This window comes from Podarcis liolepis (assembly GCF_965112155.1).
Source record: "Podarcis liolepis genome assembly, chromosome: 6".
Taxonomy (NCBI): Eukaryota; Metazoa; Chordata; class Lepidosauria; order Squamata; family Lacertidae; genus Podarcis; species Podarcis liolepis.
In genome coordinates, this window is record NC_139559.1 from 3,302,962 (window position 1) to 3,321,212 (window position 18,251).

Genomic DNA, 18,251 nt, shown 5'->3' on the forward strand with positions numbered 1-18,251 from the left:
CCGCGCGCGCGCACCCCCTCGCCGCCCCAGGCGCGCGCACGGTGTGTGGGGGGGGGAGAAGGCGAGGGCGAGGCCCCTCACTCACCTGCGCCGTCACCATGGAGACCCCCTCCTCCTCCCGCCGCTGCGGCAGGGACGGCGGCGGCGGCGGCAGCACCGGATACGGCAGGGGGAGTCCGGCCCCGCCGCGGCCGCCGCTCACTTCCTTGGCAACGCGGCCGCCCGCCCCGAAGCCATCACTTCCTTGGCGACGCCCCGGCCCTAGCAACGGGCCCCGCCTCCTCCGCGCCCTCGGCCCTGGCAACGGGACACGCCCCTGGCAACGCGACACGCCCCTCTGGCCCTCGAGGCGCCCCGGCCACGTGCGCCAGGCGCGGTGGTTTCTGTTTTAATATAATTGTTATTAAATTTTCTGTTTTTACAATTTAAAATTCTCGTTTCTACATCCTTAAGATATCAATGACTTCCCTCCTTCTCTTTCCATGGTTCATTTTACATATCCTAAATCCCTGCATATTTTACAAAAACTATACAATTTGAATTTATCTTAATGCTGCCGGCGTTTTCAGCTGTATGGCTTAGGTGTGTTAATCTACTGGAGAAAGCGGGAGATCCAGAGTTTCTATGAGCTCAGCTTGAGCTTTCTTTTTTTAGGTTTGGTTAATGCTGCTAATAATAATAATAATAATAATAATAATAATAATAATAATAATAATAATTTATTATTTGTACCCCGCCCATCTGGCTGGGTTTCCCCAGCCACTCTGGGCGGCTTCCACAGAAACCAAAAAACACTAAAATATCATACATTAAAAGCTTCCCTGAATAGGGCTGCCTTAAGATGTCTTCTGAATGTCAGGTAGTTGTAATCATATGGCTTTTGCTGTATTTCTTTTACTTTTATCATTGATAAACGATTTTTTATATAAATAAACTTACGTATATATGACATTAATATGAATCCATCTATCCACAGATCTCAGGACTGTCCACAACATAAAAGTGCAATATAAAAAATACATAATAAAGCAAAAACAAACCAATAGCCTCTCTCTCCTTGTAATTGGGATGTTTAGCGCATCTTTTAGTTGCTGCTTCGTTAACAGTGTTTATTGGTGCTCTGTTTGCTCCAGTCCCTGGCTGGTGCTAAGACTGGTTATTGTGTAATTTTTTTAAAAAAAATAGTGCATAATTTTTAGTGCTGCATTTGCTGTGAACCAATGCTGGATTATAAAGTAAGTAAATTTTATTTTTAAACTTACTTTACAAGCTGTTGCCTGATTTTTCCCAAAGAGGGAAGGACGTCAGCTTCCTTTGTTTGTTGGACTTGCTCAAAGGCTTTGCAGCCGACCATAATTCCTATGCTTTCAATTTTGCTGCCAAGGATGGGATTTTAAAACTCTGTTTAACAGTCACACGTAGGGGGGAGGGCCTGGAAGGATAGATTGCAATTAATATACCCTCCTATAGCTCTCATGAAATTAAGAGACGCCTGCTTCTTGGGAGAAAAGCGATGACAAACCTAGACAGCATCTTAAAAAGCAGAGACATCACCTTGCCAACAAAGCTCCGTATAGTTAAAGCTATGGTTTTCCCAGTAGTGATGTATGGAAGTGAGAGCTGGACCATAAAGAAGGCTGATTGCCGAAGAATGGATGCTTTTGAGTTATGGTGCTGGAGGAGACTCTTGAGAGTCCCATGGACTGCAAGAAGATGAAACCTCTCCATTCTGAAGGAAATCAGCCCTGAGTGCTCACTGGAAGGACAGATCCTGAAGCTGAGGCTCCAAGACTTTGGCCACCTCCTGAGAAGAGAAGACTCCCTGGAAAAGACCCTGATGTTGGGAAAGTTGGAGGGCACAAGGAGAAGGGGACGACAGAGGACGAGATGGTGGGACAGTGTTCTCGAAGCTACAAACATGAGTTTGACCAAACTGCGGGAGGCAGTGGAAGACAGGAGTGCCTGGCGTGCTCTGGTCCAGGGGGTCACGAAGAGGCGGACACAACTAAAGAACAACAACAACCTGTTAAAAACCATCCCATAAGGGCAAGGAGGAAAAGAAGCGGAATGAGAGTAGAGCAGCCGCTGGGGGGGCAGCGGGAGAGGCAATAGGAGGCCCCTCAAAAACTGGACAGCTTCACTGCCAGGAGTAGGAAGGGAGCTGTGGCAAGATGTGGGCATAAAGGAAGAGTGGGTGGTGAAGTGATAAAAAACCTGTAGGCAATGCAAATACAGTGGTGCCCCGCAAGACGAAATTAATTCATTCCGCAAGTTTTGTCATCTAGCGACTTTTTTGTCTTGCGAATCACGAAATCCCATAGGAATGCATTGAAAATCAATTAATGCGTTCCTATGGTCAAAAAAGTCCAAACAAAGCCAAATTTGGTACAACAACAGTTTATTAACTGCTCTTTAAAGTCACACATACTGTAAAGAGCAGTTCAAAAATTGAAGGGAAAATAAATTAACTTTATAAACAAAACATGTCTTTGTTTTTAGACAAAGGAAACAAAGCCGCAAGACGTTTTCGTCTTGCGAAGCAAGCCCATAGGGAAATTTGTCTTGCGAGGCAAATCGAAAACGGAAAAACCTTTCGTCTAGCGAGTTTTTTGTCTTGCAAGGCATTCGTCTTGCGAGGTACCACTGTATATTCAGAGTGGTCCAGCCAGGAGCAAGGATGGAAGAGCTGCCAAATCATCTTGGGAAAACAGGTGATTGGGCAAGAAAATGGCAGATGGGATGCAATTTGTATAAGTGCAGTGAGGTGGCACCTTAGCAGGAAATTGCCCCGACTCTCCGGAGGCAAGCCTGGGCTTTGGGTCAGCTCCTGCAGCTTGGGACAGGCGAAGTCTCTCCCCAAAGCCCCACAGCAATGGGGCAGCTCCCTGTGGCAGACAAGGATTCGGGTGGCGTCAAGGGGCTTCCTCCCTCCCCAAAAGAGCAGCCTCTCCTCTTGCTAATTATGCTGTTTCAAATGATCGTTTTATATCTGACATCCTTTAGTAATGTTTTCTATCGAAATAACGGTTTGGATTTTTTGGATATTTAATAATGTTTTCTATCAAAATAACGGTTTGGATTTTTTGGTTAACTTTGCTGCGTTCAATGTTCATTCTGTAGTTCACCACTTTTGTAATGTTTTCTTTTGAAATCTTTTAATATTTTAGTTTCCTGCCAATTATGTTGCTATGAACGTATATTTTATATTTGATTTTTGTCAGTAATGTTTTGCTCTGGATTGTTTGATTTGATGCTTTGATGTGTGGTAAACCGCATTTAAATGTTTTTCTTGAAAATATGTTGAGTCTCTTTAGGTTAACCTATTGATGGTTTGTACATTATATTAACCAAACTAGTCCAAACCAGAAATTTCCATTTGTACCATTATCCAGCCATGGTTTGAAGAATCAAGAAGATGTTGCTTTCTCCTCACCCTTTCGTTACTAGATGCCCTACTCCATTTTTGAGTTGTGATTGTCTGCTTCCCATGCCATTCCACATCAGGAAACTATGGTTAGTGCTACCTCCAAAACACTGGTTCACATGGGATTGAAGAAGTGAGAGGAGTTATGTGATTTGAATGACTATCTGAAGTGAGCTGGTGAAAATGGGGTCCCTCTGCGCCTCAGCATACACTAATAGCTTGCCATCTACACACAGAAACATGTGTTGTCTCCATCAGAATTCAATCCGTATTAAGGTCCAATGCAAGTAATTTTTGTTTAGGCTCATCAAAGCCCCTTCCTCAATAAATCTACTATATAATTTTTGTTCTTAAAACTATCCTAAAAGCTTTATGATCCTAATTCATCTTCTCTGCACAGCAGATGATCTTTGTTATTTGTTTTACAGCTAGAAATGCCATCTGATCTCAGTCCTAAGGGCAAAAGGACTTCTAGGAATTCAAATTTGGCACTGGCGCCCAGTGAAGCAATTCTGGTAGAATGGAAGTGGGGGAAGGAACATAATTTATGGGAGTTCTGGCAGAGAAAACATCGAGTGAATGGAAACACAAGTGCCCACTGCAGGAGTGTATTGATAAAAAAAAAATTAATTGTGATTAATGTGTTTTATGGGACTTTCTGGAAGAGACCAGGGAAATTGCATCTGAGGCTATAAAGCCTTCAGTGTTCCAGATCTTGGCCTGTTGCCCAAAGCCTTATGCTTGCTGGATGCAGTTTCTCCATCACTTTGGTATCTTGCTGTGCACAATTTCTCTGTCCCCGATTCATTAAAGAGAGTGTGTGAAGCCCCGTTAGGGAAGGGGAGACGAGTGAAAAAAGAAAGAGAAGCAGAGATGCTTTTTGGTTAAGCTATCACAACGTTGTTAATTTATATACTTCCCTTCAACTTCACTTTGCAGCATGGTTAAAAAAAGGGATGGAAAACCATACAGTATAAACAAAGAGCAGCATTTAAAAGAGGGGTGCACACCTCTCCCCAGATGCAGCTGACCTCAACTCAAGACAGGAGCTGCACAGAACTCTACACCTTGCCTGGGGCTTGGAAACAACACTATTTGAACTTCGCCTCTGCGCAGTATGCCTCTGAATGCTTAGCTGCTGGGAATCACAGGTGGGCAGAGGGCTCAGAGGGGAGGTCCAAAAAAGATCTGCAAGATGCCTAGGGAACAACTTGCACCTTAATATCAGCAAGACAAAGGAGATGGTGTTGGACTTTCGGAGGAAGAGAGGAGAACTAGCCCCGCTGTACATCGGGGAGGGCTGTGTGGGGAGAGTCTCTTCCTTTAAATTCCTAGGAGTTTATCTCAGTGAAGACCTTAAAGGTAAAGGTAAAGGGACCCCTGACCATTAGGTCCAGTTGTGACCGACTCTGGGGTTGCGGCGCTTATCTCGTTTTATTGGCCAAGGGAGCCGGCGTACAGCTGGTCATGTGGCCAGCATGACTAAGCCGCTTCTGGTGAACTAGAGCAGCGCACAGAAATGCCGTTTACCTTCCCACCAGAGCAGTACCTATTTATCTACTTGCACTTTGACGTGCTTTCGAACTGCTAGGTTAGCAGGAGCAGGGACCGAGCAACGGGAGCTCACTCCGTCGCGGGGATTTGAACCGCTGACCTTCTGATCGGCAAGTCCTAGGCTCTGTGGTTTAACTCACAGCGCCACCCGCGTCCCTGTGAAGACCTTACTTGGAAAACAAATACAACCCAGGTGGTTAAGAAAGCCCAAGAGAGACTCCATCTCTTCAGAGTATTGCGTTCCTGTACAGAAATGCCCCCATATAAGAGGTGTTCAAGGAGGGAAGCTTTGCTTCTCTGCAAGGTTTACACTCACCACTTCCTGGCCAAAGGGTCAGGATGCCTTTCTGACCCAGCTAACAAATTTAAACTTGAATGAAGTAAGGTGGTGTGCTGCCCTTTACAGGATGACATTCTAAGAACTAAACTCAAATAGTAGGTGGTCAACTGACACTATTTAACAGGTGAATTTCCCCATGTGCCAATCTTAAGTCAACACTGCCCAAGCTGCTGACTTGCAAGTAACAGAAATCAATAGAGTTTCATTCCATTTAGAATTTGATCTTCTGTCTGGAAAAAATCAAATTGTTCGAAGCGATTATTATTATTACTACGACTAAATGCAATGGAAGAAAAGCAGTTCTTGGGCAGTCAGATAAAATCTTCAGCTGTGCAAAGAAGCTCTTGGTTAATCCACTCTGCACAAGAATCTGTTGCTTTTAAAAACAGATGCTTGGAAGTGAGCATAGCTTGCGTGGAAAGAGAGAGCCCATGACCTCACTTCTAAGCTGGGTCCTTCTGCCAATGGCATAAGCCTAATCAGGTCCATGGCAGCGAGATTCTATGTTTGGAAATCCCTAAATTGAAGAGTGAAAGGCAGCCATCTGGGCCAACAACTTCCTTTTTTTCTAAAAGGAGAAAACATCGGCACGTGGTTTCACCAGGTGGATGTTAACCATAGCCAAAGCTAGGAGGAATGTTTCAAGTCATAAAAACACTCAAGAGGAAGATTAATGTTTTATTATGAAAATGAAAATCACAAAGTTATCCTCTGTACATTAGTTAATTTTTTAAAAAATTGAAACATGGCTTCTGATATTGTGCATAGCACACAAATACCCCAGATGTCCTCCATTCTGAGCCAGCCACATAAATGGAGTTTACAGTGGTACCTCTGGTTATGAACTTAATTTGTTCTGGAGATCCGTTACCCTGAAACCGTTCTTAACCTGAGGTACCACTTTAGCTAATGGGGCCTCATGCCGCCGCCGCATGATTTCTGTTCTCATCCTGAGGTAAAGTTCTTAACCCGAGGTACTACTTCCAGGTTAGCGGAGTCTGTAACCCAAGGTACCACTGTACACAAATGTTGGCGAGGCTGCACTCCATGGATGAATTGTCTCCTCATGGCATGGTGTAGCTGCACCCCTGCAAATTCCATATGGTCAACATCATTAACAGCACAGCCCTATGAGTATCCACACTGAGTTCACTGGGACTTACTTCCAGATAATGGTGTACAGCATTACATCAACCTCGGCCCTCCAGATGTTTTTGGCCTACAACTCCCATGATCCCTAGCTAGCAGGACCAGTGGTCAGGGATGATGGGAACTGTAGTCTCAAAACATCTGGAGGGCCGAGGTTGAGGAAACCACCTTTAAAAAATTTCATTAGTTGTATTTCAACCAGAGGTTGGCATTTCCTTCCACAAAGAGGCAAGATATATTGAAGGTATAGCACAGAGGATTCTCATGCCCATTAGGAAGCCTCCAGATATGAATGTTGATGCTTCAGTGCTGGTTAAGAGACAATGGGCTTTATATATAAATATATGAATTGCAGAGTAACTTTGCATACATGATAAAGAGTTTACAAAACTATGAATAGCATGGAGAGCAAAAAGGGAGATTCCCCTTACCTCTCATAATACTGGAAACCCAGCTTCGTCTAACAAAACAGACTTAACCACCTACTGCCAGGCGGACAAAAAAAGTAAGTTTTGTCACAGGACATAACTGAATCTATGGAACTTCCTTTGATAATATGTGGAGCTATCCGTGGGTTTATCAGGCAGTAAAACAGCTTTTTTTCAGATTCTTGGAGGTGAAATCTACAAATGGCCATTAGCCATAACAGCTAATCAGAACTTGCATATGGCAATATAACTTGATATACAAGATGGAGGTGAGCTGGTGAGGAGAACTGCTGCCTTTAGGCCCTTCCATTGTCTTCTGGATGGCTGCTGTTGGGAACAAAAGGTTGGTTTAAGGTGGACCTTTGCCTGATCCATCAAGGAAATTGCTATATTCTTATGACGAATTGCAGAAGAGTAACTGTTTGTTCTTGCTGCTCCAGACGGAAATATTGTGGCACTTGCTGATCTTTGGAATCAAAATACTGTATTCTTTCAGAAGCTCAAGCAGAAGGGAGGATCCCACCTAACAGATGAAGTCAGAGATCATCTCCATGTGCTGTCACAGCCTCAGCCTTCCTTGGGTTTTTTTGTTGTTCTTCATAAATATTCCTGGACAATCTATTGAGAGTCTTTTTTTCATTTGATCATCACCATCATTATCATCCATATTACGGTTAGCTTTGGAACACATGGTTTCACTGCAGAATCTACCAAAACACAGGAACTGCATTTCTCTTCCAAGCCTAGTGCTTCTCTATACCTTTTAAGACGGAACTTTTAAACAAACTTCTCCAGTACTTCATAAAGATGAGCAAAGACGTTTCCAGCAAATACAATGCTGGTTTTCAGATTTGTAGCTTGCCAGTGATAATTCACTATCAATAAGTGATGCAAGGTAGTGATTAAATTAATAAACTTGCAAAGTTGCTGCTTATAAAAGTGTTTACTGGTCAGCTGAAACTGTTAGCATTTATGAACCAGAATCTTTTCAGAAGATGGCAAAGGAAGACAGAAAAGAGACTGGAGGCAATACTGCTACCACAAGCAACCAAACCTAGGAAAAGTTCATTTGCAATTCAATCCTGCTATTGCAAGATTGTTTCATCAACACCTAAAAGGAAGATACAGAGGCTAACAATGCTGTCTGTGCAATTCGAGCCCAATAAAGCAAATAGAAAGCTCCAGAAAGTTATCTCCCCCAGCACAACATATTCTGTCTTAATATAGAGTGCAGATGGATAGTTCAGGCATGCAGTCAGCAGCCAGGACAATTTGTCAACTGATGTTCAGAATGCACAGGAGCAGATAATTATCAGATGGTAAGATGCTGCGCTGTCACCACAGAAAGTTACTACTGATGTGATGAGGAAACATAACGTGAACTAGGTAACCTGACAGTTTGCAGATCTCCTGCCTGAGTATTTTTCTGTGGGAAAACTCTACAGGTAAATTAGTGAGCATAGTTCAGATGTACATCGAGAAAGCTGAATCATGATTTCAGAGCAATTATGCAGAGAAAAGTGCATAAAACCTTTAAAACAAAAAAATCAAGATCCACTATCTGTTGGCTCCTCTTTTCAAGAGACTCAAAGTAAATATCTGAAATTGAAAGTGGACCAAGTGGTTATTCCTTTCAGAGACTTTTCAAAGGTCACAGCTTCTAAACATAAAAAGGATGCTCAAATAATGAGTGTACAAGAGTTGGAAGGAATCTTGGAGGTCTCCTAGTCCAACCCCCTGCTCAATGAAACAAAATAGTTTCAAGATGGCAGCCAGGCTGGGTTTCCAGAATAGAGAGCTCAGAAAGACATGATTGCTGACCCACCACAAGCCATTAAAAAGCAATTGAGGCACTGAGCTCTCAACAAAGTTGCAAATGGGCCCAATAAAAGGTGCATAATATTTGAATTACGAATTATTATGGTGTTTCAAAAATGAGATTATTTCTTAACTTCTATTTTATACTGTGTACAGTGCTTAGACTGCCAATTTTGTAAAATACAAAAATGCTCTAAAAGGCTCTTGTGTAATAAGATTAAAAAAAAAGTATCTCTATGCTACCTGGGAATTGCCTCAAACAGAACTGGTCCACAGGGCACCAGAGTTATTAGGACTAAAACTCCTGTGAAAGTCCCATAACGTGTCACAGCTGATAGCAAAATCATTTGCTTATAGTCTCCCCACTCCCAGCAAGGGGGAATGGGAATTAAATCCATTTGGCAGCTCAGAAAACAAAAGCACACAAGGCAAATGTCAGTCGGTTGCACAACTGAGAACGTATCTGCTGGTTCCCAGTTCTTAATGTCAGAACACTTCTTGTCAGTGAACAAGCTGTCTTGACAATACTGTGCATTAAGGAAGCACCAGACGAGTCATTAATTCCAGAAGAGGTAGCAAGACAGCACAGAAAGGGGAAGAGAGGAACGGGAGAGGGTTTGCTTATTTGAACCACAACTGTGGGAGGAGGGAATGTTTCCTGGAAGTCATCCACTTCTCCTTTCAGGTCACGTTCTAGTAATATTCAAGGATTACCATGAGGATGAACCTGTAGAATCCAGATATATCCAGTGCTTGCTTTGAGGGAGACCTTGTATTTATGAGAACTGTATGCAAGTAGTGGGTCGAAAGGCATCTCTTCCTCCAGGGGCTACAATTCGTCCCTTGACGTGGGTGGATAGTCCATGCCAAAAAAGGACGAGGGTCTCCCATGCACATCGCGTTCTCTTTTCACAAAGGCAGTAAAGGAAGAAACACAGTTTCCAATGAAATGGTCAGACTTGCTGAGAATGTACAAATCTACCTGGGGCACTTCAGGCTGCAGGTACACCACTTTTATCTGAAAAGGGGAAAACAAGCAGAGCCCAGTGACTGAAAGTGAACACACACAAGCAGACGTGGCGTTTGCCACAAGCTGTCTATCTACTCATTCTATCCCTCCACCTGAACTTGTTTCATCAAGCCGCACCTTTCTATAGCGCCTTCAGGTTCCCAGAGTCCTTGGTTCAAGGACAGTCCTTGGTTCAAGAACCACCATTATGTCTCACCTCTGGTTTGCCATGTGGAAAGTCACCTGAATGATTTCTGAAGTAGTGTTCATCTACCTCTATATCTAATGCAACCGCATCATATTTTCTGAGCAAAAGAACTGTGTTGCCAAATCACTCAAAGACCCAGTAGAGCCCAAACTTTTTTCTGCCCATCCCTGCTGTAAGCCCCCCCGATTCCTCCGTCTGAGAAGAAAGGCAAGATATTAATATTTCCAATGCATACACCCAGAGAGAGAAAAGCAGTGAAGTTTGCACCAGTAACTACTCATTGCTCCAGCTGCAGCAGGACATTACCTTTTGTTTGAAAAGCTGCTGTATTTCCTTCGTATAAGGTTCAGAGTCACTGGCGATGTACACAGCTTTTGCATCTGTCTTCTTCACCCAGAGTCTTAGCGCTCGTTTTATCTCTTTCAGGCCTGGCAGACACATATCCATGGTAAGGGGTGCAGCAGTGTTCCGATCATAGCCCACACACTGTGGCGACGCCATTAAATGAGACCCAGCAGTGCCATCTTTCAACATATTGCATGCATTTTTCTAAGGCAGGGGAGGAGAAAAACAGAACATCACACACAGGTAGAAGTGGTGAGAAACAGAGCATCATACAAAGGTAGGACGACTTTATAGCAATGGATAATTCCATACAGCTAGCCAAAGCAGGCAAAAAAACCCACATTGCTAATGGAGGGTCCTTGCCACGGGATCACATTCATCCAGTGCTTTACCAGCTGCACTGGCTCCTGGTGGAGTACAGGATCAGCTCTTGACCTTTAAAGCCCTATGCGGCCTAGGACCCACGTACCTACGGGACCGCCTCTCCTGGTCTGCCCCGCGGAGGACCTTAAGGTCCACAAATGACAACACTTTGGAGGTCCCAAGTCACAAAGTGGTTAGATTGGTCTCAACTAGGGCCAGGGCCTTTTCAATACTGGCCCCAACGTTGTGGAACACTCTGTCACACTCTGTCACAAGAGACTAGGGCCCTGCGGGACTTGACATCTTTCCGCGGGGCCTGCAAGACAAGGCTGTTCCGCCTGGCCTTTGGTTTGGACTCGGTCTGACCCTTATGTTCCCCTCCCCTTATGGTCTTGATTGATCGGCTATTTTAGAATGAGGCTGCATTTTAAATTGCATTTTAACCTGTATTTTAAATTGTTTTCCTCTCTCTTTTTCCCCTATTATGTTTTTATTGTGATTTTATTGGTGTTAGCCGCCCTGAGACCGGCTCTGGCCGGGGAGGGCAGGGTATAAATATTATTATTATTATTATTATTATTATTATTATTATTATTATTATTAGCTTCAGTTATATTCCCATCCCCAAACAGTCTAGTTCAAGTATGCAGGAAGCTGTCAATAACTGCAAGTCACAATGTGTACACCCTTTCAGGATCAGAGAAAGCATGCCTCTGAATATCACCGGCTGCTGGGGAAGAAAACAGAGAGAGGGTACCTGATCCCAACTCCTGCTTATGAGCTTCCCAGAGGCACCCAGCTGACAAAGGATGGCCCTAGGTAAGCAACAGGATGCTGAGCTAGGTAGGATTTTGTTCTGAACCAGCATATGTTCTTAACAGCCCCGCCCTCTCCCTTTTTTATTCATATGGAGCTAGAGGCTGCCAGTCAGACTCTATTACAGCCCTGCCCACATTACAGTCCCCATGGAAGTATATGTAAAAACCATACCCAGTCTGAACCGACACGCAAATGGATTCCCACGTAGGGTCTGACCAGGAACGAATTAATATAGGACTCGCCTTTGTTCACCATCTCATCAGACCATACCATGTACTGATGCAGGGAGCGGTACTCTTCCAGAACTGGAAACTGGGCTGGGGCCCCCGGAAGAGCAACAACAGGATGTTCAGAGGAGGGAAACCTAGTAAAAGACACAGTGGAAAGATCAACAGGAGCTACAACTTGCCATGTTTGCTCGCACCAGTGCTGCTCAGTTTTTACTGTTGAGAACTTTTAATGCAAATGCTTTTTTCTAGTTAATTTTTTTTTAACACCCCTACAACAAAGAGATGAATTACTAACAAGATTTATGAAGAATATGCTAACCCGAATAAAGTTAATCTGTATTTTGCATTTCTGTTGTCATGCTCTTCAGCTCATAAGAACTTCCTAATTCCCCAGACACTTGCATCACCTCCCAAATATTTGCATACTGGAGCTTAGGCAGGCCTCCTTAGGGGAAAGAAGTTGCAAAGTGCACCTCCCTGTATTTTAAACTACGGCAGCAATCTCTGAAAAATCAACAGACTAAGCAAGCAGACTTTAGTTATGCATGCATGCAGCTGCCTAATACTGTCACAGACCTCTGTCCCACACATGCCAACTGGCAGCAGTGTCTTACGGTCTCAGAGCTGGAGGTGTCTTTCCTAGTTCTACTGCCCAAGATCCTTGAACTTCTTACAAAACACATACCACCCAAAGACCGTTATGCGACTTCTTCCTCATTAAAGCTCTGTGCAGTGATAGCAAATTGCAGGTTAGATGTGAGTTGCAGGGCCAACTTTCAGATTGTATTGAGATGGCAAGGGGAGTGAGACAAGGCTGTATTTTCGCCCCCACATTGTTTAGCTTTTTCCTAAATGATTTAGAGGAAAGTCTAATGGACCCAGATGGTCATCTCCCAAAAATAGGAACCAGAAAGACCCCTATTTTGCTATATGCCACTGCTTCTTCTCCCATCCTCAATGGAAAATGTAATGTTATTATCAAGGCATTTTTATCTGCTCAATTTTTGTCTGTTATTATATTTTGTCTGTTTTTGTGTTTTCTTGTTGTTAAATTACCTTGGTTGCCATCCGTGCAGAAAGGCAGGATACTTGTCCTTCTTTCCTTACGGTCTGCAAATAACAACATCTTGGAGATTCCAGGTCTCAGGGAGATTAGGCTGGCCTTGGCCCCGGCCTGGTGGAACACTCTGCCACAAGAGATCAGGGCCCTGCGGGATTTGGCATCTTTCTGCCGGGCCTGCAAGACGGAGTTCCGCCAGGCCTTTGGTCAGGGCTCAGCCTGAATCCCCTTCTCTTTTTGTATAAGAACTAGCATGAAAGAGGCTTCCCAGGATTCTCACAGGCCCATATAAGAACAGCGTAAGCAGCTGGGCCTGATGAGCATTTACTGTTCCCAACCATAGCTGTCAACCTTCCCTTTTTTTGCGGGAAATTCCCTTATTCCAGCACCATTTCCCGCTGCTTCCGGCTGCTATCCTGGATCGTTAGATATCCTGTAGACTGTCCCCGGGACAGGTGAGGCTGCTGATCCCTTATTTTCAAATCTGAAAGTTGACAGCAACCCTAATCCTGCGGTAAGCCATCTAATTAGATTTTAATTTGATACTGACTTGTTTTTTAGGAGGTAATTTAATTATTGTTTGATTTTATACCAATGTTATTGTTAAGATATTCCGTTCCACCTTAACAGATGTGTGGAATTGTTGTATGTCACATGTCTGTTTACACTCCAGCACAGCTTGCTGGGAACTTCCGTTGTGTGTCTAGCTACTGCTTATGCTGCTTGCTTGGACATGAAAGGGAGAAGACATGTTTTTCCTTTTGTCCTGATGTACGCTGAACAAACTGCCTGTAAATATGCTTAACACAGCCTCTCCTTGCCACTTCTGTTGTGCGTTTACTCTGCTGAGTTGCGTGCCCAGCTTCTGAAGCTCTGGGTCGCAGATTCATGCTGCACCAAGGACTGGAGTTTGACCGGCACGTTGGCTGGTGGGCTGGAGCCAGCTGAGTGCTTGCCAATTGCCCCTGATTCCTTAGCAGCATCCCAACAGTTATATGTCTGATGTTAGCCGCCCTGAGCCAGGTTTCGGCTGGGGAGGGCGGGATACAAATAAAAGATGATGATGATGATGATGATGATTTCCAAGAACCCTTTACAAGCCAGAGCAGCAATGGAGGAGTGTGCCCAGTGCCTAACCATGCCCTTTGCCCAATGCCACCCCCAAGCGACACTTGCTACCTTCGAATCCAGTGGTCCTTGTAAGAGGCACTGAAGGAGAGGCCTCCAAACAGCTCCGACCTATCGAAATCCACAGCAAACTGATCCCAAAAGGGGCCAAAGGGGTTTCCATCCTGCAAAAGCAAAGGCAGCTGCTCGTTCACTGTGGCAGACGAAAGGTGAGGCAGGCCAGAGGAACAGGCAGCTTTGCAGTTGCTACGGGAGCCGCAAGCTCCTAGCTGACACAACCCATATTCCATAGTCCCGCCCCCACTGAAACCTGTGTGTAAGTTTCCCAGAAGCTTTCCAAGTAGAGAGGATGAAAGAAAGTTAAATACAAACACACTGAAATGATCCACAGAACATTATCTAGAACAAGCTTCCTCAAACTCGGCCCTCCAGATGTTTTTGGCCTACAACTCCCATGGTCCCTAGCTAGCTGTTGCATAATACTGTTTTATAATTTATGATAATTTAGAATTTAAATGTATTTTCATGCAATGTTTAATACTTCCAGCTGATGAAGGTGAACACATCGAAACAGGGCCCTGTCCTGGTTTCTTATCCATAATTTCTGATCCATAATTGACTTCTGCTCAATGATTGAAACTAAGATCTTCACGTCAAATCTGACTATGGACTAACATGAACTCTTATCTCTAATACTGTAACGAATTATTATGTTATACATATCCTTATGAGTTTGAATTTGTAATCTCTGAGTTCGTAATCTCTATTTGAGTTTGTAATCCTTGTCAGAATACATACTTTTGAATGGATTAGTTTTTGTTACAATTGACTATTGATTCGCGACCACTCCCACTATTGAAACTTATATTGGCCACAGTTCTTGGTGTGCTTTTTTTCTTGATTTAGAAGAACGGCAGCAGTGGAGCTTTTACTACAGCCCAGGGTTACAGAAGGCACCTCATGGATGAGAAGGACTCCTACCTTCATAGGGCAAGTCCTTTTGTCAGCACTCCTCTGAGCTGCCGCTTCAAAGCAGTATGCCACTCGCTTGCCAGGAGGCCAGTGGATGGGTGCCAACTTTTCCATAAATTCCTCCAAAGTGATGACCCGGTGGTACTCCAGGAGAGGTGCCAGCTTGAAGTATTCTTTGTAGGGAACGTGCTGCTGCAATGCAAAGAGAACAGAGTTTAGGAGCCTGTCCACACACATAATTGTTCCAGCGATAGTGAATCCACAACCGTCTGAAGGAAAAGCGAGCAGCATAACTTAAAGGGCTGAAGGATTTCCAAAACCTAGTCTACCCTGGTCTGTCAGATTTGCAGGTTTGACGTACTATTGACTCCTTCACTATGCATGAAACTCCAGCTTGAAGCAGAGGCCAGGAGAGCTTTCAAGACCTGCAGTTGGCTAATTAAAGACTAGAGGGGGACCAGAGCTTAATGGTTGAAAACATTTTTTTTTTTTTGGCTTGTACAAGGTATACAAAATGTAGATAGCACCCAACACTAGCAGAATTAACTCATCTGTTCCAAGGACCTATTCACTGAGCCTGCTTATGTGTGGCTTTGGGAAAATACGTAGCATTCCAAAAGCAGAGAACCCAAATATACCTCAGAAGTTCTCAGAACTACTTACATTTGTGTAGGGAGGCCTGTGATACCGGTACTCAATCCAGGGGGGCACAGCTAATGTCCGATTCACCATTTTAGCAAACGCCAAAGAACCCAGAAAATGGTCTGCTTGGTTCCCAAATCTCCCTTGAAATAGAACATAAAGACCTGTTTCTTAGTCACCAGAGCAAGAAGCCTAGGGCAACTTCATACTGAAGAACTACATGGCTGCCAAAATCAAAATGCTGCAGATCTTCCTTCATTATGTTGAATTATTCACAAAGCTTAAGCATAAGGCAAGTTGCATAAATGTTAGGACTCTGGAACTATTCCCAACCCACAGAATCTTGCAGAAGTCCTCTCCCCCCATAAAAAAGCCCTAGTAATCAACGGCAACCAATAATTACTTCCAAATAACAAGAAAGGAAACTTTTACAAAAGTTTAAGAAATTTATTGCACAAAGGACTAACAGAAGAAAGTATACTTGGATAGCAAGACTTCTGACCTCTGTGGATTTATTTGGAAAGCTGTCAGAAAGCGGTATCAAGGAAGGTGGCAATGAGACGTCTGATAACCTGGAGGCATATTATACCCATAGCGAATAATCAAGTGGCTATTTACAAAGCTGAAATAAAAATCACAGTTGCTGTCACTTTAATTGAAAGCTTGCTCAGGAAGCTTACAATAGTTTCAGTCTTTAAATCACTCTCTCTCTCTCTCTCTCTCTCACACACACACACTTTAAGTCCACTGTATTATTTTCTTGACTTTAAACATTTATCTTCCACTGCAGAGAAGAGGAACTGTTACACAGGAGTCCAACACACCACAGGTTGATCAAGAACCACAAGCAGGTCACTCCCTAACCTATAATGCAATAGTAGCATGCAGCAACCTAACAATAACCTACAGGGCAGCAGCCCCACCAGGAACATGCTGGTGAAGCAGCACCCAGCAGGATGGAACTCTCTGCTCACCAAACGATGAGCAGAAGGTTCAAGCCTGCTGGCAACACAGGTCTGCTTTGTCCTGTGGAAAACACACTAGTGCAGCAGCACCCAGCAGGACTGAACTTGTCCCTCTGAGCCATCATCTGACAGACAGGGGGAAACAGTCTTGTAAAAGGACATAACTCAACTGCAGAGCACCTGTTTTGCATGCACAAGGCCCCAGGTTTGATCCCCAATATCATCATTGTAGCCTTTCTAGGTCCTTCATCATTAATATGAATTAATTTTAGATGCCACCCTTCATCCAAGGACCACAGGGCAGTTTACAGTATTAAAAACACAAAAATACATAATATAATAAGCAAAACAATAACAGCCTTCCACACATACAATTTAAAAGGCCATAGAGGCCTGGGAAGGACTCTTGGTTTGCAGTCCAAGGAAGCTGATGCCAGTCACCGCAAGCAACACTGTGCTGGATGGACTGCGACCCACCTTCACAGCAAGGCAGCATCCCAAGTTACAAAAAAGCACAGCAGAAGAAACAACATGTTGGTTTTTGTTTTTGTTTTAGCAAAAAAGTAAAAGGAACAGAGGAGAAAAAAGATGTGAATCTGCAGCCTCTAGGTATGACTGGACTTCACTGCCAATTATTTTTATTGATTTTCTGAATTACAGTACAGTGCTAAGTACTTAATTCGTTCTGGAGGTCCGTTCTTAACCTGAAACTGTTCTTAACCTGAAGCACCACTTTAGCTAATGGGGCCTTCCGCTGCTGCCGCGCCACCGCTGCACGATTTCTGTTCTCATCCTGAAGCAAAGTTCTTAACCTGAGGTACTATTTCTGGGTTAGCGGAGTCTGCAACCTGAAGCATCTGTAATATGAAGCGTATGTAACCCGAGGTACCACTGTATTACAAATCACTGCCAAATTAACTCAATTTAATACAGTTTTCCAAAACCGGTTTCCCACTCTCCGCATGAGATATGTCCAAGATGTGCCCCTATTGCTGTGCTTTGTTCTCAGTTAAACTCTAGTTAACACCCTCCAGAATTTGTCAAAATGATTATTCATCAGCTGCCCCTTTACATCCCTGAATGCAGCAAAACAAACAAACAAAGAAACCTGACAAACAAGCAAAGTGAACCTTAACGTATATTCTCAGTGACAGCAAGTGTGGTTAATACTCCATCTCCACTTTAAACATTTGCTTGATTTTGAGTAAGTTCTGAAAAAACCAGGTACGGCTGGACTTCCACTCCCAGCAGCCAGCGCGGTCCGCCGAGAGAGATGACGGGAGTTGTAGTCCAACGGCACCGAGAAGGCCTCTCAGAGCCCCCGGCCTGCGAGAGGAAGGCGAAAAGGGGGGGGGGGAGGGGACTGTGATGACCCGAGTGGCGCCCTGGGAGGGGAGGAAAGGAGGCGCCCCCCGCCGCCGCCTCACCCATGCAAGGGCAGTAGAGTAAGTATCCCGACGGGTCCCAGGCGCCGCCGCCTTCGCCTCCGCTGCCCAGGTGGAACAGGACGAGCAGCACCTGCAGGCCCGCGACGCCGACCGGCTCCTTCCCGGGAACAGCCATGCCTCCCTCCGTCTCTTCCTCCGGCTTGGAAGAAGCGGCTTCGGCTCGTGAGGTTTAGCGGGAGAGAATCTGCCTCGCTAGGCCGGGCTAGGCCGCGCCCGTCTCCATGGCGACCGGCCCCTTTTCCCGGCACGCCCCGCGGCGGCGCTCGTGAGGGCAGAGCGGCCGGGCCGAGGCGGCTTCCGGTCTGGGCCGGATGTGGCGCCATGGAGGCCTTGAGGGGCGCGAGCGAGC

At 44.6% G+C, this 18,251-nt stretch overlaps 3 protein-coding genes across 6 annotated transcripts in view; all 3 read right to left on the reverse strand.

Moving 5' to 3' along the window:
* The window catches only part of KIF3B (kinesin family member 3B), a 33,702-nt gene extending 33,417 nt beyond the window's left edge, over nt 1-285 (reverse strand). The window contains exon 1 of the mRNA XM_083507390.1: nt 86-285. The gene's annotated coding sequence lies outside the window, so the exon portion shown is untranslated. The remainder of the gene's footprint in view (nt 1-85) is intronic.
* Nucleotides 1-18,251, reverse strand: part of CCM2L (CCM2 like scaffold protein) — an 881,881-nt gene that overhangs the window by 744,245 nt on the left and 119,385 nt on the right. The gene's annotated exons all lie outside the window — the stretch shown is intronic.
* POFUT1 (protein O-fucosyltransferase 1) lies at nt 5,984-18,225 on the reverse strand (the record flags this gene model as incomplete). 4 transcript variants are annotated; one of them, XM_083507584.1, is made up of 7 exons in its annotated part: nt 5,984-9,731; nt 10,237-10,479; nt 11,629-11,821; nt 13,927-14,039; nt 14,857-15,039; nt 15,511-15,628; nt 17,882-18,225. In XM_083507584.1, 7 exons carry the CDS (start codon nt 18,223-18,225, stop codon nt 9,543-9,545), a joined length of 1,383 nt encoding a protein of 460 aa, XP_083363710.1. In that variant the 3' UTR covers nt 5,984-9,542. The 4 variants fall into 4 exon arrangements, with proteins under 4 accessions (XP_083363710.1, XP_083363711.1, XP_083363712.1 ...); XM_083507585.1 differs by having other exon boundaries at nt 15,511-15,632; nt 17,882-18,191; XM_083507586.1 differs by lacking the exon at nt 17,882-18,225 and adding an exon at nt 17,585-17,750 and having other exon boundaries at nt 15,511-15,632.